Here is a 27760-nt window from a genome sequence, read left to right as displayed (position 1 = left end):
GTGACCCCCTCTTAAATCATCATCAACAACCCCGCCCACCCCACCCCACCCCACACCATATATTATGAATGGACCCTAAATTTGCATCTGTCCTAGTTCAGCAAACTAGCATTCATGTTGCAAAGGCGCTTAACATTGATTAATCCGTGGATCGACTTCACTTATGTTCGATCAATGCCTTCCACTTCATCAAGATAGTGGAATACAGTTTTGTAAATATTGTTCACATATTTTATCCCTTGAATAAAATACTTATATACAAGTTTTAATCGATCAAATTGGAATTCAATAGACTGTGATGTAATCGGTTTTACCATCGTGTGACCTCCCGGGTATCGCCTATTTACTTGTTATACTTTGTTTCACGCTTACGTTCAAGGGTTATAAGGTAGGATTTTAAGTACATTCCTGCGTGTACTTGCATTGTCTAGACCATGGGCTGGTCAAGGCGAAGATCCGAGATTGAGTTCCAAGTACAGCTGACGCTGAAGCTGAAGTACACCTGGAGTAATGCTCAAAGCCGCTGGAGGTACCTGCATCATGATATAACGTTCATTCTGTCACAGGTTTACAGTTTTGTCCAACATTAGGCAAATGAACATGAAAATTGTTATGAGTTAGCCTTTAAGGGAGTGTTTGCTTCTTTGTCTCCCTCATTTTCTTTCTCTTTGGCCTTGACCTTTCTCCTGACCAATGGTTCTCCGACCAGCAGGAGGAGAGATGCTATGTAGCCGGCGCATCCGAGGTAGGTGTAGCAGTAGCTGTAGGAACCACTGGCTTCCTTGATGCTGCCTAAAAGGATACATTGGCATAATGAGGCTTGATAGAACAGAAGAGACTGCGTGTGGGAACATAGAGCCAATATTGACGAGGAATCGTCTTATGGGGAGGTAGTTTAAATTTTGAGTTTTCGAAAAAATGTTTTTCATTTTTTCATCCTTAGCATATTCATGACAACTGCATGTTGAATTTTGTCAAATCCTTTGTCAGAAAGTGGCCACAGTGCGGAGAGTTTCTGGACTTTCGGGTTTCCAGAATTAAATTGTGACGTGTTCGTCAGATAAAATACGAAAACAAGTGTTGATGCAATGCCTATATGAAAATGGGCAAACAGGAAATATCATGGGTCTATAAGCGAAAGCAAGTGAGGACATGAGGGTACATATGAAAACAGGAGATGACGCAAGGCTTTATATAACAACAAGTGTTGACGCAGTGCTTCGTATAAAAAAAGAGATGACACTACTAAAAATATGAAACAAGTGTTGGTAAAAGACTTCTTATCAACAAGGCGATGACGCATGGGTACATGTGCAAACAGGAAATGACATGGGAGTATAAGCGAAAGTCAACGAGGACATGAGGGTACATAAAAACAGGAGAAGATGCAGGACTTTACATAAAACAAGTGTTGACGCAAGTTACATGTGAAAACAAAAGATGACGCAAAAGCTTCAAGTGAAGACAAAAGATGATGCCAAGCTACGAATGAAAACAAAAGCTGACGCAAAGCTTCAAGTGAAAACAAAAGATGACGCCAGCTACGAATGAAAACAAAAGAAGACGCAAAGCTACATGTGAAAACAAAAGATGACGTACAGCTTCAAGTGAAGACAAAAGATGACGCAAAGCTTCAGGTGAAGACAAAAGATGATGCCAAGCTACGAATGAAAACAAAAGCTGACGCAAAGCTTCAAGTGAAAACAAAAGATGATGCCACGCTACCAATGTTAGACAAAAGATGACGCAAAGCTTCAAGTGAACACAAAAGATGACGTGGGGCTACATATGACAGTAAAAGGTAAATGTGGAGAAACAAAGTTGGGTATGGATGACCTAAAAGAGGATAACGATAACCATTGGGCGTCTGGGGATCGGGAAAAATGAGTGTTTACACGAAGAGATATTCATAACAGATCGACATATACTTAGAGAAGCAAATAAAGGGTCACAGGAAAATTCAAGCGTTCCTTTAATTTTTCCAGTTTTCATCACCACAGCGCTATTCAAAGCTGGTGTTATGTATCCCCATATATACTGAGAGAAACAAATTAAAGGATCACAGGTAAATTTAAGCGTTCCTTTAATATTTTCAAGTTTTGATCACCACAGCGCTGTTCCTGTGATCCTTTATTTGTTTCTCTCAGTATATATGGGGATGCATAACACAAGCTATACGTTGATACGCACCTAGAACTGGATGAGTGATGGCAACTGACATCCCATGAAACATGGAGGAGAAACCGAGGGTCTTTCCCATGTACTCCAAGCCCATATAATCCACGATCAGAACTGGCACGAGACTTTGGTAAGCGCTTCCAAAGATTCCGTTGAAAACAGCAAACATTATCATCAGAGGATACGTAGTGAAATAACTGGTGAACTGGGACATGGTGCTAGCTATAATCAAACCGATCGCCATTGTTTGGTTTACTTTTATCAACTTTAAGTCAACAAACACGCCCAAAAGTATCCGGCAGAAAAAGTCCATGGCACCCATTATGAGCAGTAAAAGAGCAGAATCTGTCTTGTTGATATGGTTCTCGTTGGCGAAAGCAGGTATGTAGTTCGAGATCAAATTACTGCATATTCCAAACACGGCAGTAATGGCAAAAAGTTGAAACATCGGCATTCGTACCAAGGAGAGGTCCAAAATAGCACCTGCGCATTTGCAACATTTGGATTTTTCCTTCACAAAGGACGTATTTTCCTCTAACTCCTCATCCCCTGTGTTAGCTAGATCTAAAATTGAAATCGATAACAACTCTGGATCACTTGTGAAAAGTCTTTTCTCAGATACCGAAACTGTTCGTTGGCGTGTGAAAGTACCAGCTGACAGTGGGTTGTCCTTGCATGAATCTGCAGAGCAAGACAGTGCAGTTTCCAGAACTTCCTCCAAATCTTTTTGTCCTTCATCCACCTTCCCCTTCACTTGATCATTGTGATTTGATTTGGCATTTCCGTTTTCACTGTTTGAAGAAGGCTGTTGATTTATTTTGTCTAGATTTTCTTGTTTCTCAACGTCAAGGATAGGACTTTTCTTCTTTTTGAAGGATTCTATTGGCCTAAATAGACTTGCTCCCACGAGCACGTTCATCGTCATCCCTGTGCATATCAGCATGGTGCCTCGTATGCCATATTCATCCAGTAAAAGCCTTATAATCACTGGAAACACGCCAGATGCAATGCTTACTCCTGACATTGAGATTGACGTTGCTAAGCCGCGACGCTTCTTGAAATATCGGCCGATCATGACAAGTGCAGGACCTGGGATCATTGAATTGCCTATCCCTGAAAAAAGAGACGTCATTGTTACAAATATGTTCATGCAATTGATTATTTAGAGGTTCAAGTGTGATATTGCTGGTTTATTGCTAAGGTATTGCCGCAATACATCGAAACATTGTCAATGTAATATCCAGAACCGTGAAGGTCCGGGTTAGAATTGATCTTCAGCAACCCATGCTTGTCGTAAGAGGCGACTAACGGGATCGGGTGGTCAGGCTCGCTGACTTGGTTGACACATGTCATCGTATCCCAAGATGCTCATGCTGTTGATCACTGAGTTGTCTGGCTGGTCCAGACATGGTTATTTACCGACCGCCACCATATAAATGGAATATTGCTGGTGCAGCATAAAACTAAACTCACCCACTCAATGTAATATCCAGACGATGTATTGTCATATATTGCTCATGCATTGCCGATATATTACCGATTCATCGTCTATATCTAGCTGACATACCAATATACTGGTGATTATTACCGATATAGTCTTCATGTAAAATCGGTATATGGATGATGTATTTCCGATATACTAATGACATATTGTCATCATATTGCTGATGTATTGCTGATATTTAACTAGCGTATTGCCTACATATGGCCCCTTTATTGCAGGTACAATGCATTATTTAGAGCTGCTCCATTATATGTTTATGTTCATTAGTAGACAAAATAGGAATAGTCAAATAGGGAGTGGTCATAATCAGGAAGATACCCTTTCATTGCTATGTCTATATCAATGATGTATTGCCGATATACTAATGACATACAGCCATCATATTGCTGATGTATTGCTGATATTTAATTTGCCTACTGCCTATATATTGCCGATTTAATACCGATATATCGCTCATTTATAATCACTATGTCGATTATGTATTTCCGATATTTAATGATGTATTGCCGATATATTTCTGAATAAAGGGGCGGTGGGGTTGCCTGGTGATTAAAGCGTTCGCTCGTCACGCCGGTTCGATTCCCCACATGGGTACAATGTGTGAAGCCTATTTCTGGTGTCCCCCGCTGTGACATTGCTGGAATATTTCTAAACGCGGCGTAAAACGCAACTCATTCACTCACTCACTCTGATGAATAAAGATACAATCAGTCAAACCAGAAAGGTATCCAACAGGAAAGGAATGCACCCAGACAACGAAGATAGAAAACAGAGATATTTATGCCCATAAGGTCAGAGTCGATAGTGGTTGTTGTCGTCTCTTGAACATTTATCAATAATAATCGGCCTGAATAGATCTAGTTCGTGCAATACAAACCATGGGCGATGTCATGTAGATCGACCATGGTTTCTGGGTCACGTTAACACGTAATGAACAAAGGTCAGAAAGCAGGATCACCTTAACACACTTTGTATGATAAGGAGCAGGGTGATGTTTGCTCACAAGATCAAGTGTCCTCTTGAAATGGGTCATATATGTTTGTGTTAGCGTATGATGTTGGAAATCGGCCATATACAGAGATTTCTTGTTATTTTGAGTGTTTGTATATTTGTACCGCAAATTTGCTCTCGTTACTTTCTGGGGATGTTAAGCTAATCTCAAAAAGTCAAAATTTCCACAGGGGCTTGTAACGCTAAAACCTGGTAAACAAGGTATATACTGTCACAGACGGGGTCTTAGTACTACAGTATATAAAAGGAAAGGGATGTAACGAGGTCAACACACCAAGTTCGTTCCAGAGCGAATTCAACAATGCTCACTGTATTTATCCCATTTAAAAGTATGCACACATTTCAAGCCAATAGATGTACCTACAAAATAGGACATACAGCACAAAAATCGAAGCAGTACTTTGGGAGCTAGGGTCTTCGGAAGCTCTGAAACATCGTGATTTCTCAATTCCGACCCAAAATCCCTGCTCAGAATTTGTAGCGGTAACTCACCCATTTTCTTGTTTATTACACAGTATACACACAAACGACATGCACCCAAAACATGTTGAACTGGTGGCGCCTGTCAGCGCAGCTAGTCGCCATTCTTACATCATAATGAGTTTACGTACATTTATTCATCACAAATTGAATTGTGTCGTGCCCGTTCGCCATTGACGACCTTTGGCCTTTAACCTGTCCCGCACTGAAAAGAGTCAGCGATTTGATGGGACATAATTTATTTTAGCCAATGAGCTCCCTTTGCTCTTTAAAATGTATAATCACTATGTCGATGATGTATTTCCGATATGGGGAGTGGTCATAATCAGGAAGATACCCTTTCATTGCTATGTCTATATCAATGATGTATTGCCGATATACTAATGACATACAGCCATCATATTGCTGATGTATTGCTGATATTTAATTTGCCTACTGCCTATATATTGCCGATTTAATACCGATATATCGCTCATTTATAATCACTATGTCGATTATGTATTTCCGATATTTAATGATGTATTGCAGATATATTTCTGAATAAAGGGGCGCCGGGGGTTGCCTGGTGATTGGCTCGTCACGCCGGTTCGATTCCCCACATGGGTACAATGTGTGAAGCCTATTTCTGGTGTCCCCCGCTGTGACATTGCTGGAATATTTCTAAACGCGGCGTAAAACGCAACTCACTCACTCACTCACTCTGATGAATAAAGATACAATCAGTCAAACCAGAAAGGTATCCAACAGGAAAGGAATGCACCCAGACAACGAAGATAGAAAACAGAGATATTTATGCCCATAAGGTCAGAGTCGATAGTGGTTGTTGTCGTCTCTTGAACATTTATCAATAATAATCGGCCTGAATAGATCTAGTTCGTGCAATACAAACCATGGGCGATGTCATGTAGATCGACCATGGGTCACGTTAACACGTAAAGAACAAAGGTCAGCAAGCAGGATCATCTTAACACACTTTGTATGATAAGGAGCAGGGTGATGTTGGCTCACAATATCACGTGTCTTCTTGAAATGGGTCATATACGTTTGTGTTAGCGTATGATGTTGGAAATCGGCCATATACAGAGATTTCTTCTTATTTCGAGTGTTTGTATATTTGTACCGCAAATTTGCTCTCGTTATTTTCTGGGGATGTTTAGCTTATCTCAAAAAGTCAAAATTTCCACAGGGGCTTGTAACGCTAAAAACTGCCATCAAGGTATATACTGTCACTGACGGGGTCTTAGTACTACAGTATATAAGGAAAGGGATGTAACGAGGTCAACACACCAAGTTCGTTCCAGAGCGAATTCAACAATGCTCACTGTATTTATCCCATTTAAAGTATGCACACATTTCAAGCCAATAGATGTACCTACAAAATAGGACATACAGCACAAAAATCGAAGCAGTACTTTGGGAGCTAGGGTCTTCGGAAGCTCGAAACATCGTGATTTCTCAATTCCGACCCAAAATCCCTGCTCAGAATTTGTAGCGGTAACTCACCCATTTTCTTGTTTATTACACAGTATACACAAACGACATGCACCAAAACATGTTGAACTGGTGGCGCCTGTCAGCGCGCTAGTCGCCATTCTTGTCATAATGAGTTTACGTACATTTATTCATCGCAAATTGAATTGTGTCGTGCCCGTTCGCCATTGACGACCTTGGCCTTAACCTGCCCCGCACTGAAAAAGAGTCAGCGATTTGATGGGACATAATTTATTTTTAGCCAATGAGCTCCCTTGCTCTTTTAAGTGTATAATCACTATGTCGATGATGTATTTCCGATATATTAATGATGTATTGCAGATATATTTCTGAATAAAGGGGCGGTGGGGTTGCCTGGTGATTAAAGCTTTCGCTCGTCACGCCGAAGACCCGGGTTCGATTCCGCACATGGGTACAATGTGTGATGCCCATTTCAGGTGTCCCCCGCTGTGACATTGCTGGAATATTGCTAAACGCGGCGTAAAACGCAACTCACTCACTCACTCACTCTGATGAATAAAGATACAATCAGTCAAACCAGAAAGGTATCCAACAGGAAAGGAATGCACCCAGACAACGAAGATAGAAAACAGAGATATTTATGCCCATAAGGTCAGAGTCGATAGTGGTTGTTGTCGTCTCTTGAACATTTATCAATAATAATCGGCCTGAATAGATCTAGTTCGTGCAATACAAACCATGGGCGATGTCATGTAGATAATTGTGTCGTGCCCGTTCGCCATTGACGACCTTGGCCTTAACCTCCCCACACTGAAAAGAGTCAGCGATTTGATGGGACATAATTTATTTTTAGCCAATGAGCTCCCTTGCTCTTTTAAGTGCGGGGCAGGTTAAGGCCAAGGTCGTCAATGGCGAACGGGCACGATACAATTCTGTTTGCGATGAATAAATGTACGTAAACTCATTATGACAGTGAGATGTAAGTGTCTCCGAAAGAATGGCGACTAGCGCGCTGACAGGCGCCATCAGTTCAACATGTTTTGGTGCATGTCGTTTGTGCATACTGTGAAATAAACAAGAAAATGGGTGAGTTACCGCTACAAATTCTGAGCAGGGATTTTGGCTCGGAATCGAGAAATCACGATTTTTCGAGCTTCCGAAGACCCTAGCTCCCAAAGTACTGCTTCGATTTTTGTGCTGTATGTCTCATTTTGTAGGTAAATCTATTGGCTTGAAATGTGTGCATACTTTAAATGGGATAAATACAGTGAGTATTGTTAAATTCGCCCTGAAACGAACTTTGTGTGTTGAACTCGTTGCATCCCTTTCCTTTTAAAAAGTACTAAGACCCCGTCAGTGACAGTTTATACCTTGATGGCAGTTTTTAGCATTACAAGCCCCTGTACACAATGAACACAGATGAGGAACGTGAGACTTGGAGCAAAGACTGCAGTCAGCATAGACACTGATGATATGGCCCCTCCCAGCATCACCGTCCTCCTTACACCCAGTTTCTCCAGCACAAAGTGCATACTGAATAACGCTGTAAAACAATAACGACACAATACTGCAATAATTGATTAATTACTTATGAATATTTATAACGCGCCATTCCAGGCTTTATATCCTGCTCAAAGCACACAATCTGATTATTATTACCCCATATAACCCAAGCTGCCTGTGAGGCGCTTGATGGGTAATAGTCACATTACTTATCTTACCGGGTATCCATTCTCTGCTAAATGAACAGTGGCAATTTTGAACAAACTCACTTGCCTAAGGTGAGATCACATGTATTACATTTGCTTCGTTGTGAGGAAGGACTAAAGTCCTAGAAACACTCAGGAGTCAAGCTACCAAATACGGTAATTCATTAATATGATTTTCATTTTGTACTGAATTATTTCTCTTTAAAACTTTTAGTATTCAATTGTGTCTCTAAAACAGCAAAATATGAGCAACTGGTGAATAGATGGTCTTAGACGTTAGCCAATCAAACCGATGAAGATAGTACTATCATGAAAAACCAAAAATCCTGATCATGGTAGGCCTGTGCAGAGTCGGACATATCTAAGGGACACAACTCTCACAGGGACTTGCAGGTTTTTCCACTATCCGGTCGATCATGATCCTCTAAGTATACGTTGCGGTAAACGCTGAGGACACAGAACAAGAGTCAGTGAGTATGATTTTACGCCGCTTTTAGCAATATTCCAGCAACATCACGGCGGGGGACACCAGAAATGGGCTTCACATACTGTACCCATGTGGGGAATCGAACCCGGGCCTTAAGCGTGAGGAGCGAACGCTTTAACCACAGAGTTACCCGACCGCCCCCACACAACAAGAAATATTTCCAAGAAGAACTAACATGATAAACTGAAGACGCCGGAGGATACCCCCATGATGAGGGTAGTTGTTGTTACAGACGCCTCGAACAGTCGAAGGTATTCCACAAACAGGATGCTCAGAGACTTGATGTAGCCGACCATGAGCACAATGTTCAAGAAAGATCCTGAAAGAATATAGAACAAATTTAAACAAATTCACTTTAACTGTAGGCGTATATACAAACATGTAAAATTAATATACAAGTGGTCAGTTGCATCCGCTCACAGACGCCCTTCTTGAAATGTTTCGGGAATGGTCTGTCACCGTCACTTTTACTCGCTCATCGACGCCACTTGTAAATAGGTTCGGGAATGATCAGGTCACCATTAGTTGCACGCGCTCACTGACGCCCGGTTAGATCACAGTCAGTACGCGCTCACCGACGCCAGTTATGAATAGTTTCGGGACTGGTCAGGTCACCATCAGTTCACTCCCTTTCCGACGCCACTTATGAATAGTTTCGAGAATGGTCAGGTCACCATCATTCGTACGCGCTCACTGACGCCACTTATGAATAGTTTCGAGAATGGTCAGGTCACGGTCAGTTGTACGCGCTCACTGACGCCACTTATGAATAGTTTCGAGAATGGTCAGGTCACGGTCAGTAGAACTCGCTCACTGACGCAACTTATGAATAGTTTCGAGAATGGTTATGCTAGGATCACCCAATAAGCACCGAGCTGTGATCACATATCATCCTCACTTGGTGAAGGCAGCGCAAGGGCGAATACAGTCACTACCGGGATAAAGTCCTCATGCCAGTATTTTTATGACCATCGCTTTTTAAAGGCACTATATCAGACCACACTTTTTAAAAATAAATAATGCCTTTCTCCGAATAATTCTAACTATCAGCCATCAGGGAAGCTACCATATAACTTAGATTTACCATATAATTTAGATTACAATAAATTTAAAAAGTTCGAAAGAAACTAATGCAACGTTGCATTAAATCGACTCTAGCGCCCTCTAGCGGCAGAATATTATTTCACGCGAACCCCCTAGAGTTATGTCCCTCCTGCACACAACTTGTGATTGAAACCAGTTCGGCAAACTCCGACAACGCCGCGTGCGACGGTTCTCGATGTACGGGGCAATTGTTTACATTCCATATATGGCAAGTGGTCTCTGTTTAGAACTGTCCGCCTCAACGTTTCAATTATCGATTTAGGCAAGTCGTAAGGGATATTAAGTCTTTAAGAAGGTAAAGTAAGTGCATATGCCGCAATATATAATTTAGGCCAAAATATTGTCGAAAATGTGCGAAGGTGTGCATTAAAATCCATAATTCAGATCCGGTTTCCTAAAAACATGTAACAATGGTGGTAAAGTAAAACTGTAAGAGCGTCTAATATTTCCCTAAAGATTAAAATTCATATTTTTAAATATATATTAAAGTAAACTATCTAAATATATAAAAAGCATATATTCATAATCACAACTTTCTACGATGAAATCCACAATCAATGACGATTACCCATGTTCCTGCGACACATGATTGGTAGAACCATTGACAGTGACAATCAGTCAATAATTGATCCAGGCAAGATTACACGATTCACCCTGTAACTGTACGAGCGTTTATACTGGAATTATCAATAACCCGCTTAGAGAAAAGGTGTGGTGACCTCGGCTACGGCTAAATATGACAGTTTCTTCTTCAGCACACCACATGTTCGCACATTTCCTATCGGTTTGCTGATGTTAGCCCTATACCAGCACGACGGCAATTAGCTGCAACAGCTGTGAATAGACATTAGTCTAGCTTCCTGACATTGTTTGTCACGTGCTACAAAAGTCAGCTGATGGACGCTGTGACATATACACACGGTGGCTCTGACAAGAAACAGGTGTGTGAGGTAAGGCTTGTATTTATTGAATATCTATCAATATTATAATTATTTGAATAGCGAACACACCGTTTCAGGGCAATTGCTCAACCCCGCGTTGTAATGAACAGTCTGAAATTAACAGGAAAGTGACAGTTCCTGAAAACATTTTAACGAATTTTATTGAAATGTACGAGCAAAACAAAGGAACGTATTTTAGCAGGTGATGTCACATTCTGGGAAATACGTGTGCCTATAGCTAGTGGTTAATGAGCTCTGATTTAAATGTTGATATATCTTTGAAACACAATGCATATACATTGTATATATGATAGTATTATATATTTATAAAATGACCTTTTTATCATGGTTTCATCAAAGACAAATGATTATTATTATTCAGTGCAGCCTTTCACTAGAATGCTTATAATGATATTATGATATAATATGTTGGCAACACACACACACACACACACGCACGCACGAACACATGCACACTTAGTAGAGCATCCATATTACAGGTTCATATTCATAATACCACAAAACATACATTCTCAACACACTTTGGGGCATGTATTAGACAAAGATAGTATCTATAAAATATTTTATTACTCATTTTTAACAAAAATCCAATCTTCTTGAAAATAACCATCTGGATGTCCCATGTTTAACATGTGGTCGGGTTTGTATGCCTTTTGGTTATCACAGTTATAATATAGGACACATATTCATTTCAATATTTCAGCATATCATTTATCATTGCGCCTGACCTCAGTGCAGGTTCCAGAGGCGTGTACACGCGAAGTAGGACACGTTGTCGGATATGCATATGACGAGAGGGGTGATTCATCAGTGCCTTGGGAGGGGGTCACAGCAACCCTTGCCCCACCAACATGTCTTACACATGGGGAAACGAGTAGGGCATTGCCCCACAGCTGTCGGTTATGTAACTCAGTTACTCCTTCAAGTAAGACAAAGAGTGAATATTTTTTGATGCCGTACACAAAAAATGTTACATGTAGAATGGAGACAAGTGTTCATTGCAGTAGTACGCTATCAAATATACTTACGGAATTAAATGTTTTTATGTGACGTCACAATGACGTTATGTGACGTCATAATGACACGCCATAAGTGGTGCTAATGGTTAGGGTGTAACCATTCATGGATGCGGTGACTCGGATCATACAGTCAGGTTTTATGTGTGTTTATTTATGCAATTTTCAATGAAATATTCCTACATAAATTTGGTAAGTATTTCATATCTGATGAAATTGGATAAGAAGGGAATAAATGTCTTTTACCCAAGAGTACATAATTACGTGACTCAAGTAAGAACGGCATTTCTTTTTAACAACCCCGTAATGCAGGAACTGAGCCTGCCCCTTAAACACCAAGTTTTTGACATATAATCTGGTCTGTAGTTCATTTGTGAACTGACTCACACTGAAACAAAGGGTGGAATATTTACGTAACGAAATTGTTGAAAACGACCACGACTCTAGGCCTGGCTCTGATAAACTTTGAAACAATGAGGACGAACAGGATTTTAACCCACCATTATAAGGGAGGCAACTCTACCAAACAAACTGACGTACCTTCAGCGACTTATAATTAGCTATCCATGCCCCGTTGTTTTTGGAAATAGCAATCACCTTCTCACAAGGACTACTTCCCAATTTTATTGGATATTATCCAGTCAACTAACTAAAGTGCACTGTGGAATGTACATCACACAGGGTTCGGATTAACGGGATTTGACAACCAGCTCGATATGATCTATATCAGCATTAGCTAACGTATTTAGAAAAAGAGCGTACCACAGTTCATTGGCAATCGGCCGGAACGTTTGTGATACATTTCTATACAGTTCGACAACTCCACTTTCGCAACTATCACCATTTACACAGGGGGAGATAACTCCAGACACAATTATTAGTGTTGTGTTAAAGAGGAATTCACTTGCTAAAGTATTATCTGGGTAACTAGAGACTGCATAGATACACATTATCTCTACTTTACACAACCACCATAATAATAATACGTCAAAAGACAGTCTCCACAAATAACGTTTATAAAAATATATATTATGTCACGATTGCAATGGACAAAACAAGCTGTCACTCACCTATCAGTATAAACCATGCCCATCCTCTGTCTATGGGTAGATCTGGATCAACGTCCTCAGCCACGCCCCCTTTGGCACCATCGTTCTCCTTTGTACTAACCATTTTCTTTGTTCATGCACGTTTCGATCAAGCACCAGTGCCCTTTTGTTTTCGGGACTGCTCTGGAAAGTGGTTCAGTCACATCGCATTAAGGTGTTTGTCCATCATCAACCTTAATGCAGTGTTATTTAGTTTAATAGTTAGCTTCTGAGTTCGCCAGTGAGCTTGCTTGATGGTGGGTGGAAGACGTTCATTAGAGTCTTTCATAAGGTTACGCGCAGGAGACGATTTGATTGGCTGGATGATGTAACGTAATTGGTGTGGTCGTCTAGAAGAACGGCGCTGTGTATCTACAACGAGAATAAAGGGTGAGAGGGAGCATTTGTATGGATACAATAAATCATGCGAAAGAAAAGTGACATTTGATCTTTGGATATGGAGTTACCATACATGCGTGATACCCGTATGAAATACGTCAGCAACGGACACTGATTACATATCACCGACATAGACTAGTGCATACGATTTGTTTATATAAGATCAATGTACAACTTGCGTGCTGATATTGAAAATACCCTGTTCAATGGGCAGATGATGATGGTGATGATGATGATGGTGGTGGTGAAGAAGTTGATGATGGCGATGATGACGGTTGTAGCGGTGGTGATGATGATGGTGATAGTGATGATGATATGCAGAATATATTATAATAATGTAGAAAAGCAAGAGTTCGCCACTAAACATTTTACGTTCTAAAATAACTTTTCCAACCTCTTACATATTTAGTAACATTTAGTCTTTGAAATGAACATATTTCACCGAAGAAAGGTCTACAAATTCCTCAATGAAATACTATAAAAAGCAGTCGAGATACTACAGAAAACTAGACGTGCCACATAATCTAGACGTGCATGGGCTGTATTGGATATATTTGTTTCAGTATCCATATGCCAGCTAACATATAGGTGGGGCGGTGGGGTAGCCTAGTGGTTAAAGCGTTCGCTCGTCACGCCGAGGACCCGGGTTCGATTCCCCACAGGGGCACAATATGTGAAGCTCATTTATGGTGTCCCCCGCAGTGATATTGCTGGAATATTGCTAAAAGCGGCGTACATCCATACTCACTCACTCACTAATACATATATGTAACACTGTCTCTCGACAAATACTAATTTTTATCGTAACATCAGATATCCCAGGCATGTCCACGTACTGATATACTGCGGCAGAGGCAGTGTAAAATAGGTTGCAGAGAGTAGCCTTGACAAACGCCCACTTACACCTTCATCCTATTGCAAACAGGCCGGTGGCTCATCCAAACAAAGCGAGGGACTATAGTGCGATGATTTCCTTGCAATATTACGTAACGCCCCATAAACGCAGATTTGCCGGTTACCCAGCAATTGAGCAGCTTGGGATTGAGCAACAATACTTTCACAGTTTTGCACCGAACAATACATCATTTGAGCTGCGTGGTCAGTCACCGGTCTGTCGCGGTATATGTGGGCATCAGTTTGATCCAGACATCCATCGTTAAGAAGATTCAGAATGTATGTTAATCAATTTATCTTATAAAGTTTCATTAATTACCTCCACAAGATTCAGTTACATAGCAAATCAGTAATTAGCTATAGGGTGAATCCATTCTATCAGACAGGGGAGTATGGTGTGTTTTCGTTGTTAATTACCTACGCCACTGTCTCATAACTGGGAGTCTCACAACTGGGAGTTCTCACAAATGGGAGTAGACCACGGGAAGTGGTAGATATATTTCAGGCCGTGCAACTTCTTTGTCAGCACAAATTAACTTTCTTCAAAGAAACATTTGAATTTGTGATTTATGTACAAATATGTCAAAATGTTTTACAAATACGTTCAGTTTATAATTATATCCTATATGGGGCGGTGGCGTAGCCCAGTGGTTAAAGCGTTTGGTCGTCCAGTCGAAGGCTCGGGTTCGATTCCCCATATGGGTACAATGTGTGAAGCCCATTTCTGGTGTCTACGGCCGTGATATCGCTGGAATATTGCTAAAAGCGGCGTAATAACCAACTCACTCACTTACTGTATCCTAAGCCAGTATGAAGTGTTTCTGATTTTCCTCTTAAACTTTAGTACAGAATAGATACCTTTCAATATTCTGTAATATATTATGAATAATTGGTATGATGAATTACGAGGCGAAATTGTGTATAATATGACGTTACGGTTTTCTCTGATTTAAAAGTAAATGTACATATGTGTGTCCGTGCGCGTGTGCGTTAGGATTCTTGCAACTGTCTTGACCAATGTAGGACAGGATCAAGATAGTCTTAACATGTACAGACACAGTATATCGAGCCGACCAGGTTTTATCACTTAATGCCGGGCAGTAATTACAAGTACCGTCCTTTCACGTCTTTGTTATGACTCGGTCGGGAAATGACACCACCAAACTTAGGTCCAATCCACTTAACCGAGACGGATGTCCTGTATGACGATTACATTCCATAACATAAATTATGAATGTCATACTTATTGGGGTTTAAGTTCTGTAATGTCATACATCTGTGTATTCCATGTAACCAAACAGATCGATGATGTCTAGGTGAACGGTTAATTGTTATGTTATCATAGCCGCCATATAGCTGGAATATTGCTGGAATATTGCTGAGTGCGGCGTTAAACAACAAATCAATTAAACAACAAATGTCATCATACATCTATTCATATCATGTAAACTAACATATCGGCGATATCTGGGTGAATGTGTAAAAACTAATACCAAACGTCAGCTGGTGTATGATCAAGTAGAGCGTTGTCAGCGTGTAGAAGGACTGAAAGGTGTCAACTCGTACACAACACGTGTATATCGCAGTTGTGTACACGTAACACCGAGCTTTACGGGTCCTTTACAACGACTATGGGTTTTACTCCCGAGAATGATACCATGCCCAGCTTTAGATCATCAAAGGATGTAAAGGAAAAAAATAATATTTATATTTGGTTATTATGGTTTAATCTGGTGAATTTGATGAAGTCGGGTTGAAAACATTGGACAGAGACGTACATGCGTGTGAAAGTGAAGCATAATGTAAATACAAACATATGAAGGTAACAAATAAAGTTTTGAATGCGTCTTCGTTGGTGTGGATATGTGTGTGTGTGTGTGTGTGTGCGTGCGTGTGTGTGCGCGTTCCTATGTATGTATAAAAGCGCCCTCAGTCTTAAGTAATGCCATAGATAAATATAGTAAGTGGAACAGTCTTGTCTCTTACGAGGGAGAGAGAAAGAGAGAGAGAAAGAGAGAGAGAGAAAGGGAGAGAGAGTGAGAGTGAGGAGACAGGGAGGGAGAGAGGGAGGAGAGGAGAGAGAGGGAGAGAGACAGAGGAGAGAGGGAGAGAGAGGGAGAGAGAGGGAGGAGAGCGGAGAGAGAGAGAGAGAGGAGGGGAGAGAGACAGAGGGAGAGAGAGAGAGAGGACAGAGAGAGAGAGAGAGGAGAGAGAGAGAGAGAGAGAGAGAGAGAGAGAGAGTAAGAGAGAGAGAGACGCCCAAATATTCTCATATTTACTTAATAAAGATTCTGAATCAAGACTTACCTCTAGGTACCCAGACTACATATACAGTATATATAGTATAAGGTTCCTTGCCTTCAATGATATAACGTATGGCAAATACAGCATACCTCCACCAGGATCATGTGACCGTCAGTGTCAAAACCAGCCGGTGACTCGCGTCCAGCTGGCTTTGTGAGTGCGAGGCGTTCTTTATCTCCGCTGTGAGTTTCACGACTTCAATACTCCTGGAGCTGGGGTGTTATCATTTTCTGACCCGGAAAACTGGAACGTCAGGGTCGACCTGGAACACGTGCCGCAGCTGTTTTCACACATTCTTTTTGGTGGTGACAAGTCGTAAAATCAATCTTAATTGTATAGACAAAAATTGATATTTCTACTGTTCTCGTATCTGTTGATTTTTCCGTGTTGTTTTTATTTGAGGGAATGGACATGTTGGTTTAATGAACATGGTGTTTGTGTGGCGTGTGTTTGTTTTGTGCGAGTGTGCGAGTGTGTGTGTGTGTGTGTGTGTGTGTGTGTGTGTGTGTGTGTGTGCGAGAGAGAGAGAGTGTGTAGGGTGTGTGTGTGTGTGTGTGTGTGATGGAGTGTGTGGGTATATGAGGGAGTTTGTGTGTGTGGAAGGGTGTGTGTGTGTATGTGTGTATGTGTATGTGTGTGTGTGCTTGGTTGCGTATGTCTGCATGTGAGCCTGGGGATCTGGGGAGGATCTTAACATCGAGAGTGTCTTTAGGTTTGCTACTATTGAGTTTGTTCGGATGGGTTTATAGCTTTAATAGCTGCGTAAATGTGCGTGCGCGTGTGCGCGTGCGTGTGCGTAGGATTCTTGCAATTGTCCAGACTAATGCAGGGCGGGATCAAGATACCATGTCGATGACAATGACGTGTCGTACATCTGCTGACACAATAAGGTTTTATCTGTTATTGCATTAAAACTCCTGGTTGAAATTGATGATAGGTAAGGTCTTGACAACACGACCACAGCGAGTGTTAAACTAAACCATACATACACGCCTGCCGCACGCTGTTGATAAGAGACATACATTGACATCAGCACTTCGAGGACTAGTAGGCCAACATACAGTCTGAGGTCACAATGATACCCATTGTCCGTATGGCTCTAAGAGCCATTAGAACGAGAAGCCATTAGAAGGGCCGAGGAAGATTCCGAATGCTAAAATGAGCATTAGATGTACTTGTATGATACACAAAAGGAATGGATCATTAATAACATCATAGTTAATGTTATTTACAGATATCCTTATGTTATATTTGTGACTGGTTTGAAATAGCATAACATACACAAACCAAACAGACAAGAATAACTTTCAAATGTACTTTTAACAGATTTTAGTATGGCGCAGTAATTTAGATCTAAAAGTTGTGATGCTATCAAATTAACCTGCCATGAATGGCACTTCCAGAGTTAACTATTTAATGCACAATGTGAGTCACGTAAATATTGCATTAGCGTGTGTGCTTACGAAACGAATACAAATAGACGTGTTTTATGTCGGTGGATCCACTAACAGGCTGGTTACCGTTATCCCTCCCCGTCCCTGGCACACACACATCCATTGAGGACGTGCAGTACTGCATCTTTACATCCTTATGCTCCGGCTCACCTCTATCAGCCGTATATACGTGCTCTGTATCTGGTTGGTGAGCGAGTGTAGTTTAACACCACACTCAGCAATATTCCAGCTATATGGCGGCGGTCTGTAAATAATCTACTCTGGACCAGACAATCCAGTGATCAACATGATCATCGATCTACGCAATTGGGAACCGATATATCGATGTGTATTTGGTGAGAAGCGCAATGACTTAACATGATATGGAAGCTTTGGTAGATCATTGGCTGTTTCTGTTTAACACACGATTGTGTCTTTTACACCCAAACGAATTTGTCTTTGATCGGAATTACGCGCAAATGCAGGAAATAGTTTGTTTGTGATATGTTAATGAAAGTGCTTCTGCTCATGATTTCAATCATTGGAGTACGCCTTTTTCTTATTTGTCAATAGCTTCAGACTTCAGTACCAGTCTTGTCCATCGCCATTTTAGATAACACATCTTCCATCCAACGATCTCTGTCGAGATATTCTTCAGTTTATGGTTAAAACGTTGCGGAATGATTAATGCCAACCCAGTTTGTAATGATTCTATTCATGTAATCATTATTTATGCCAAGCATTCAACTGTAATATGCATAAAACGGAATTACGATCATGCGACCTTATGTTTGTGTGTAACATGCGTAATAGGTGTGTCGCCAGACTATTTGGTACATGCAAGTCATGCATGCTGCAACCGCTGGGCTTTCAAACATTAATTAACGTAATTAGAACCCGGAAATCGTGTTCATTTTGCACTGTGACACTCTGACAGCTTATCTATTCTAATATTGCCTAGACCATCTCGATTCATGGATGTGTCACGGAAGTGTATGACGTGATGCATTGTATCAAGACGTGACATCCTCCAAGAAAGTGGTCACGTTTACGTTTTTAATGATTTAGAAAAGGCAGGCAACAAACGTGTGTACATATACTTTATCTTAAAAGATACATTTTGATGGAAACTTTAAATAATTTGAAGTCCACACGAATGTGACCATGTACATTTTAGCATTTGTACCGGATGATTTGAAACACGAATGCTACAGGAATCCAATGAATGTCACATGCATTCATAAAACATGGCTATCACTTCTAAGGTTAAATACAACGACTCTAGGAACACTTAATACTACTACATGTGATAAATGAGCATTGTTTCAGAGGCATTGTAACAGTGATACATTACAGCACCCATCAATGAAATCCAAATGACGAAATATCCACAGAGAAGCAGATAACAAACACTTACCCCATCTGTATAAGCATTTCTCAATGTGCATTATTTCCTCCTTCAGTGAGTCCGTATTATTATGTACATTTATATATAACAAACAACTAACAATGTCACAATCCATCTGGCAGCTGTCTTCATTCAGACCAATTAACGTCAGCCAACTGCATAATAAAACCATAAAATTCTGGCAACATGTCTCGGTTAAATGTTCCTCGGAAACAAATAAGTCCTTGCAATTCAGACACATGTTAGGTGTCGACCTGTTTACACATTTGAAGCACTGTGTGTTGTACTGCAACATTAAAACGATGACCGTTCGTGTTATAAATTAATTAAACAAGACACCATCATGTGGTATCAGTGTGATGAACACATTAGTATGAAATACAATACAATCACTGACCTCTATGGCGAAAATTCCAACACAAAATTGTATTGGCACCTGCTGGTTAACATCAGCCAGTCTGAAGATAAAACACCGTGAAGACCGTAAGTACAAACTATGTTTAAGCCACGACTGAAAAAATGACAGGTCATTATCTACAGAAAACGTAAATCCGTGGACACGAGAAGTAGTCCGAACGTGATGTAAGCTTCTGGTAAGTTCTTATTTGTGATTACTTCACAATCCGGCTTAGGATTCGTATTTCCAGATGCAATTTTTTCCGGACACAGTGAATATCCATTCTTCTCTCACCCTCGTTACATATTTATGAGTTATGGCTTTGGCCTTATAAGCTGTTTCGGGTGAGGGAAGGTAATTTATTACCTTCTAATGTTACAGTGACATTGTACATTCATTGTACTTTTAACTTCGGTTAAAACGAACTCAACGGAAACCTTTAGTTCGTAAAAACTGTCGGTTCATAGTGCAAGCCCACCGATATACTAATAACGCAGTTAGTGGATACTTCTGTGACGTCTTATACTGACCATTCCTTACCATTATATGACCATTCCTTACTTTATATCCACAATATGTAACGCAAGGCACGTAAACAATTATCTATAGGCGTCCTTCGGTATGAGTGAGCGAATGTGTGACTTTAGCTATTTGCCCCACTCAGCAATATTCCAGCGATATGGCGGCGGTCTGTAAATAATCGAGTCTGGACCAGACAATCCAGTGATCAACAACATGGGCATCGTCTGTCGGTATGAACTAACCCAAGGATGGCCTGCCGATAAGTACACCCGATAAGTGTCAGTCGATCTTGTTTTTTCAATCTCCTGCGAGAGCCAGAGCACATCAAGTAAAACTATTAACTCCTTTTGGATTAACGCACTTAGGAAATCAATGCACCAAATTTACGCTCTCCCGACTAACGCCAGACCTGTTGATGCCCAAAACTAATGACCAGGATATTATCTGTAGTATTTCAGTCATGTAACGTCCGCTAGTCATGGAAGGAAAGCCCGAAATAGGATAGGTCGAGATCAGATTTGGAAGTGACACATCTAGACACACAATCAGGCGAAGTTGGCTTGTAACCTTAGTTCAAGACACTGGAAAGTTTTAATGAGGGACTTCAGTCGACAGGGCTAGACTTGCCTTCCTTCAGTTCTTATATACGCTACATATTGTTGGTATGTGGACTTTGGAAAGGTCGTTGCCGCTACTCTAGTCATTCTTGTGTGTGTCTAGCTGTCGACCTCCTCTTAGTGATAGCAATGAGTATCCAATATATACTCTAACGTTGTATTCTTCTTCAAGGGGCAACAAGGTCTCAACAACAGCTGACGAAATACATAATCTGTCTTGCGAAATAGACTGACGGGAAAAAGTAACAGTGGTTCATATAAAATTAAAAAAATATGTTTGTCTTGAAATTTAAAACAAATATATATTCTAAAAAATGTTCATAAAGTCGTCTCCTGGACTCGATTTGAATGAGGACAGCAAACAAGCTCTCAGGTGCTGATAAATGTCACTGGAACAGATACGACCTGTTTTAACATGCGTTAAAGCTCTTCCAGCACTGTTAAAATGACTAAAATTACAAATGAAAACCAATGTGCTTTCGTAGACAGATAAAAATTCATACAAATTTACTCATGCAACCCTAACGCCCCATTCAGGTTGCCATATCATTCTGTCAAATCACCCCTCTTTCAAACAGTAAATGGCCTGGCGGGCCCGTGTGCGAAATACGCGTTATGTCGGAAAGCCAAATCGTCATCATAATCAACATCACCTTCATCGTCGTCGTCATCATCATCGTCGTCGTCGTTATCACCATCATCATCACTACCATCGTCGTCATCATCATCGTCATCATCAACATCAGCAGCAAAAAATTAAAAAATAAAAATAAAAATAAATAAATAAATAAAAAACAATATATAAAAAAAAAAAAAGAAAAACATCATCAGCAGCAGTATCGTCATTGTCGTCGTTGTCTTCTTCGTCGTAGACAACATTTGTCACCATAAACTAACGTGCCTGTCTACTCGCAACTGTTCACAGTACTTTTTTTACAAATAAATAAATGCTTCTCTTTATGTGTCCATTGATGATTAATTTGTCTTACACTCTGAAATGCCACAATAAAGACTCCTGACAATTCATCCACTAGAGTGAAGCCTTTTCAAAACACACAATACCGAAAGTGTGTGTGTGTGTTTGATAGTCCCTGACCCACTTCGCCCGGCCTGTCATATTGACAAAGCTGTTAGTTGCATCCATAGCTTCAAAATCAACTGATACGTCGCAAATGTATAAACAAATATGTACACATGTATAGTATTATATACCTAAATGCCAAAGTATAATATCAAGGTCCATCGTAGATAAAACAAACACGTTGGTGCAAATGGAGCCATTACCATGTATGCTCAGGATACAAGTGTTTGCCCTGTGTTCAGTACGAGTGGGCCGGGCTTTAAACGACATCAAAAACCTACCAGATGTGACATGTTATCTGTTGACATTGATAGACCAATAGTATATCTACCTGAATACCACACTAACACATGACTGTTCATCGTTTGTAAACGACATTGTCCTTTACAAGGTTAGGATGTCATTTGTGGGATGACTCCACACCCTGTTACAAATACATCACATGTAAAGATAAGATAGTTGGCCAAGTAAAGTAAACCTCTTCTCTCTATATATCCCCAACATAGCCTCAATCAAAATGTTTAGTCTCTGTTCGGCCCGACTTGACCCGCGCTGTTAAAACAACTTAAACGTCATCAATGTATCCTAAATTGTGTTTACACCCATATATCTGACTATATATCAGTTTACATAGTCTCAAAGCCAAGAATTGTAAAGCCAGGTTGCTGATGGTGAGACTCTCTTCCCACATTCTGAACATAGTCCCTATATCACAATCGGTCCGATTTGGCCCGGGCTGTCAAGAACAACTCAGACGTCATAGATGTATCTTGAGTCAATATTTATAGCATAGCATATATCGACCTTATTAGTATTCTATACAGTCTCTAAGTCAGGTATTTCAAGCAAACACTTTGCTCAAGGTGAATAAGACATGTGAGGTATATACCGTGACGGTATGACGTGATATAGTATAGTGATATGATTTGAGCATACAAATACCACAAAGAGCATAATACTGAGAGGTCCAACTCAGGATTTTGAGATGATTGTTGAAGGAAAACCAAGTTCTATGGATAGTCAACTTCTTTATTGCAATGAGTGCGACGTATCGGTGCAGGTACTAACAGTGTTATGCGCTCGATGAATGACAGTGTTAGTACCTACACCGAAACTCAATGCAATAAAGAAGTTGACTATCCATAGAACTTGGTTTTCCTTCATCTTTACATCTTCTAATTTGCCTCTCAAAAAAGTTATGATTGTTGTTACCGTGTGGACTTCGTCTAAAAGAGGCTGCTTGACGATGCCGTGGAGGTAAACTGCAACCGTCTCACCTAATTCTGTTTTCCTAGGATGTACATTTGGATGCACGCACATCAGTTTTTTACAAACGCATCGGAAAGAGTATCCTCAAGTACGAATGATACATATTACTATAATATTATGTGTAAGAGTTTCACAGAACAACACTCCAATACTACCTTATGTTGGAAACTGTTCATGTTGTGTGCCTGTCATACGTACCTTTTCAATGATACGTTCGATGAATATCGGTTTGATAATAGCTATGAAACAGAACAGAAATCACAGCAAGATAAGCCTAGGTACAGGAGTATATTTTCAAATATGTGAAACGTACAATATGTGAAAGCTTGGTGCACTTGGTAACACAGCCCATGTATTCTAATCAGAACTGTACCAAATGGTATATATGTACGAACTTGTATTGTGGCTTAGGGACCCTGCAGTAATAACATTTTGGGGCCAGTAATCCTTCCGTCACCATTCTGGCCTGGATTGGTAAATATTCTTGTCAGCTTGCTGACGGGGTTAACCTTTTTGGTCATATGGACAACACTCCAGTCCTCGGATTAGAAGGTCCGTGGTTCGAATCCCAGCACGCAAGTGGGATATTTTATGGCCGCTACATATAGTTACGTTGAAACGTGGTATCCAAGTTATGGTGGCTGATTAGGGCCATCGCTTTCTCGCCTTAAAATTCGGAGGCGAGAAAGCGAGAACCATACCAAGTGGGTATAATGTTAATCTGTAAATGTAAATACATTTCAGGAAACCACTAGGTTTTAACTTGCTTTTAACAGCCTGGGACAGGTCGGACCGAACACTAATAAAGAGTATGTTGAGTAAATGTGAAAAAGGGCTTCACTTCGATCAACCATTTTGCTTTAAATGGCTCAGACTTTGTGACTATAAAGTGGCGTTTATGCAGATATAATTTAAAGGAGTTTTAGCTGTTTTTTAACCGCTCGGGACAGGACCGAACAATTGTGACGGATATATTGCTGAGAGTGTGGGGACTTTTACCAGTAGGCGTGCTCTAAATACCACGAACAGTGACCTTCTACTGTGATGTTTGCTTGGAAATAGGTAGAAAGCTCTCTCCCGGCAAACGGAAATGTGTAAAGATACAGTCTTTGCAGATTTAGAAGTGTTACACGTAAAAGGAAGCATTTATGGATGCCAACTTCTTGATTTTGAGGAATACGACGTTTCGGAGTATATTCTTACTCTTTCATCTGGTGAATGAAAACAACAAAACTAGGAAACAGACAGCTTTAAAAGTACATGTGAAATAACAACAGTGATAAGATATTCAAGATTTGAGTATTCGTACGTTTCAAATCCTGTTTCGTAAAATGATTCCTCTTTTACACGTAACCTTGCACAGCCAAGTTCACTGGCCGGAGTTTTAAGTGATTAAGTCGCATGAACGTTATTATGCTGCACATTGTGGATTATTTATTATTGTCATGTGTGAATGTTGCATTACTGAATTGTAGGCATGGTTGTCAGTATTGGAGTAATTTGCCAGTAACATCGTTGGCCCGGCCTGGTCCGGCCCGGGTTTTAGACAATCCCGTTGTTCATTTCTTTTTGGCCTCACAGGGTGGTTTAGATGATCCGGAATATGCATCAATGTTCTCTAATTACGTCCGCTGAATGATAATACTGGTAAGCAGAAGGGGAATTCTCCCGACTGTAATTTTTATTCCCTGGCGATGATGATGATGCTTTGGAGATTTAACGTGCGCTTTCCGACATTATGCGCATTTTGCACACGGGCCCGCCAAGTAGTGTGCACCGGTTCGAAGGGCGTAACATTTTACTTCCTTGGGAATGAATGCAACACCACGTGACCAGATCATCCAATCAGAATGCTTGAATTACAAGGACCGCAACAAAAATTGTAAAAATTATTATTCTAACGTTGTCTGAGGTTTTACGGTATGCAAATATCATGACATCTGCATTGGTTTGAGAGAAATAGAGTAGTGTGTGTTACGCATAATACTCAAATCGGATTTTTTTCACAACTTTGTGAAGTGAACATGCATACATGTTGAGATATGTTGTTCATCGCCTGTTTGCACCATAAAATATGAGTAAGTGAGTGAGTTTGGTTTACGCCGCTTTTAGCAATATTCCAGCAATATCACGGCGGGGGATACGAGAAATGGGCTTCGTACATTGTACCCGTGTGGGGAATCGAACCCGAGCCTTCGGCTCGACGAGCGAACGCTTTAACCACTCGGCTACCCCACCGCCCCCATAAAACATGAAATAAAATAAGGTTATTGAAGGCATAGATACATCATCATGTTATCCAACATGTTGCCCAAAACTCAACTAGTGTGTGTCTAATTGTTAGATCTCAAGAGTTTAACATACAGCAAAAGTAATGTGATTATAAGTGACCTTCTGTATGTGAATCTATTTGAAGAAAAGCTTTGAGATAACAGCGAACAAAGTCAGGTTGTGTTTTAAGAAGAGGTTGAGATAAATATCTGTCGCCATCAGGGGTGCATGGGTAAATCACATGTGGTGACCTTAGATAAAGAAACAGGGCATCTTACGAAAACATTCCATTATACAACTGCAACTGTGTTGCTATATTCTGCTGACGTGAGACCGGCTCCCAGTCAGGATATGTGAACCCAGTCGAGTAATGCGATATCGTGATGTTTATTCAGTACAGTTTGAACTGGTTTTAATGTTACTGTTCAAGACACTATCAAGTTACATTATTTGCAGTTGAATTTGACGCTCTTCTGTACACACTCCGTGGACCGTTAGTTGTACTAGGTCATGAGTCCAGTTTCTTTGTCATCAGTGTGTATTTGTTCAACAAAAAGCTCACCCAAACGTTTATCAGTATATAATTCCGATATCCTACCTGCCCTTGTTGTTCGAGAGTATTCCCGGGAGAGAGGAGTGAGTGAGTAAGTGAGTTGGGTATAACGCCTTTTTTAGCAATATTCCAGTAATATCACGGCGGGGGACACCAGAAATGGGCTTCACACATTGTACCCATGTGAGGAATCGAACCCGGGCCTTCAGCGTGACGAGCGAACGCTTTAACAACTAGGCTACCCCCACCGTCCGCCTGACCTACAGCAATAAAACACGGGTTTATCAGCTTAGTGTCAGTATACTGTGCCTGAATGTTGTATCTCCATGCTAAATCGTGGCATGGTATCTCTCAGAAGGATCCCGAAAACTGGGAGAGTCCTGACAATCAATTTGCAAGATCCGACACACAGACGCGCGTGAGCACGTTCAAATATATTCATTAAATTAAGTGAGGGCAATAATCATGAACGTGAAGTTGATCCGTGGTTCACCTCACCCCGCCTCGCCTCCCCTCACCTGTCCTCACCTCACCTCACCTCACCTCACCTCACCCCGCCTCGCCTCCCCTCCCCTGTCCTCACCTCACCTCACCTACCCCGCCTCGCCCCTCCCTCCCTCCCTCCCCTGTCCTCACCTCACCTCACCTCACCTTACCTTACCTTTCAAAATGGGCTATAGATACATAATTATTCTTCTTGGTTGACTTGAGAGGATAAATGTTTATAATGATATTGATGCCCTTTTATCGAACAAGGTTTTAACATAAACTGTATACAACTTTCAACATAGTCTGTCTCACAGTCCCTGATTAGTTCCCTTACAGCCTAGCCCTCCCTGCAACGCGAAAGCCCTGAATGGAAGCAAGTCTAGATTTCCTCAGGTTCTGAATCTCTGGTCTTCCTGGAACTCCTTTTAAATTTAAATGGGATTATTTATTACAATCAAAATTATATATTTTCAGACACTTAGCGTTAGTCTACTCTTATCAATGTGACAGGGGGCCACGGGTATCTGAGACGTTCGAATCTGGTTTCTCTGATCATGTGTCAATGTTTGTCATTCCGAAGTCGTCCTCGTGGATTTCAGCAAACACGTAAGCATACACCACCTTCTTAGTATCGTGGCTGAGTATCGTGGCTTAGTATAGTGGGAGTCATACATATAAGGCCATGTGAAATCTTTTTGTGAATGGTACGTATAACATTTGGTTTTATCCCGTAAAAAATCCGATAATTTACATTCTTTCTTCGCATGCCGGGGATGTCCGGATTTTAACGGAATCGTTATATTTACTTGCCCTCACTATGCGTCGCTGATATGGTGAATTAAAGGTTTGCTTACTGAGTATAATGTGAAGCACACAATAGTAGCCTTTGAAAGGCAGAGATGGTGCACCCATGTGCGTATTTACAGATGCACAATTACATAGAAACTTCAAAGAGTGCACTATATTGTAAAACGTGATATATCGTCGTGTTTGAAAGGTATAAATAGCGAAGAAGGGTTTAAAGTCGACACAAGATTGTCAGTGGTTTCTTTTATTCTGTGTGAAGGGATGTTAAGATAAGCATGCCCGATGTGATGCGTCCGGGTGTAGACATGTAGCTCACGTTATGTTC

The 27760-nt window shown here is 40.7% G+C and overlaps 2 protein-coding genes across 2 annotated transcripts in view; one reads left to right on the top strand and one right to left on the bottom strand.

The window, feature by feature from the left end:
* Positions 1-46: 46 nt before the first annotated feature.
* On the bottom strand, positions 47-16837 carry LOC124269642 (monocarboxylate transporter 12-like). Its single transcript, XM_046704679.1, has 6 exons — positions 16592-16837; positions 12974-13363; positions 8997-9140; positions 8031-8168; positions 2191-3300; positions 47-792 (listed from the first exon to the last, which is right to left on the bottom strand). The coding sequence occupies exons 2-6, from the start codon at positions 13074-13076 to the stop codon at positions 611-613; spliced, it is 1677 nt and encodes a 558-aa protein (XP_046560635.1). The 5' UTR covers positions 13077-13363; positions 16592-16837; the 3' UTR covers positions 47-610.
* The window catches only part of LOC124269644, a 38204-nt gene continuing 21252 nt past the window's right edge, over positions 10809-27760 (top strand). The window contains 1 exon segment of the mRNA XM_046704682.1: positions 10809-10875. The gene's annotated coding sequence lies outside the window, so the exon portion shown is untranslated.

This window comes from Haliotis rubra, unplaced genomic scaffold, assembly GCF_003918875.1.
Source record: "Haliotis rubra isolate DU_JTF1 unplaced genomic scaffold, ASM391887v1 Scf146, whole genome shotgun sequence".
Lineage (NCBI taxonomy): Eukaryota > Metazoa > Mollusca > Gastropoda > Lepetellida > Haliotidae > Haliotis > Haliotis rubra.
This window is presented reverse-complemented; position numbering and strand designations above follow the sequence as displayed.

What these genes read in the sequence shown, in the direction of transcription:
- LOC124269642 (XM_046704679.1), bottom strand. Translation starts at nt 13,076, where the DNA reads ATGGTTAGTACAAAGGAGAACGATGGTGCCAAAGGGGGCGTGGCTGAG. An exon ending in CCTCATCTGTGTTCATTGTG is followed by an intron (nt 3,301 to 8,030) that starts TACAGGGGCTTG and finishes CAATGACGTCTC; the next exon opens with TTTTTTCAGGGATAGGCAAT. An exon ending in CATCACTCATCCAGTTCTAG is followed by an intron (nt 793 to 2,190) that starts GTGCGTATCAAC and finishes GTATCCTTTTAG; the next exon opens with GCAGCATCAAGGAAGCCAGT.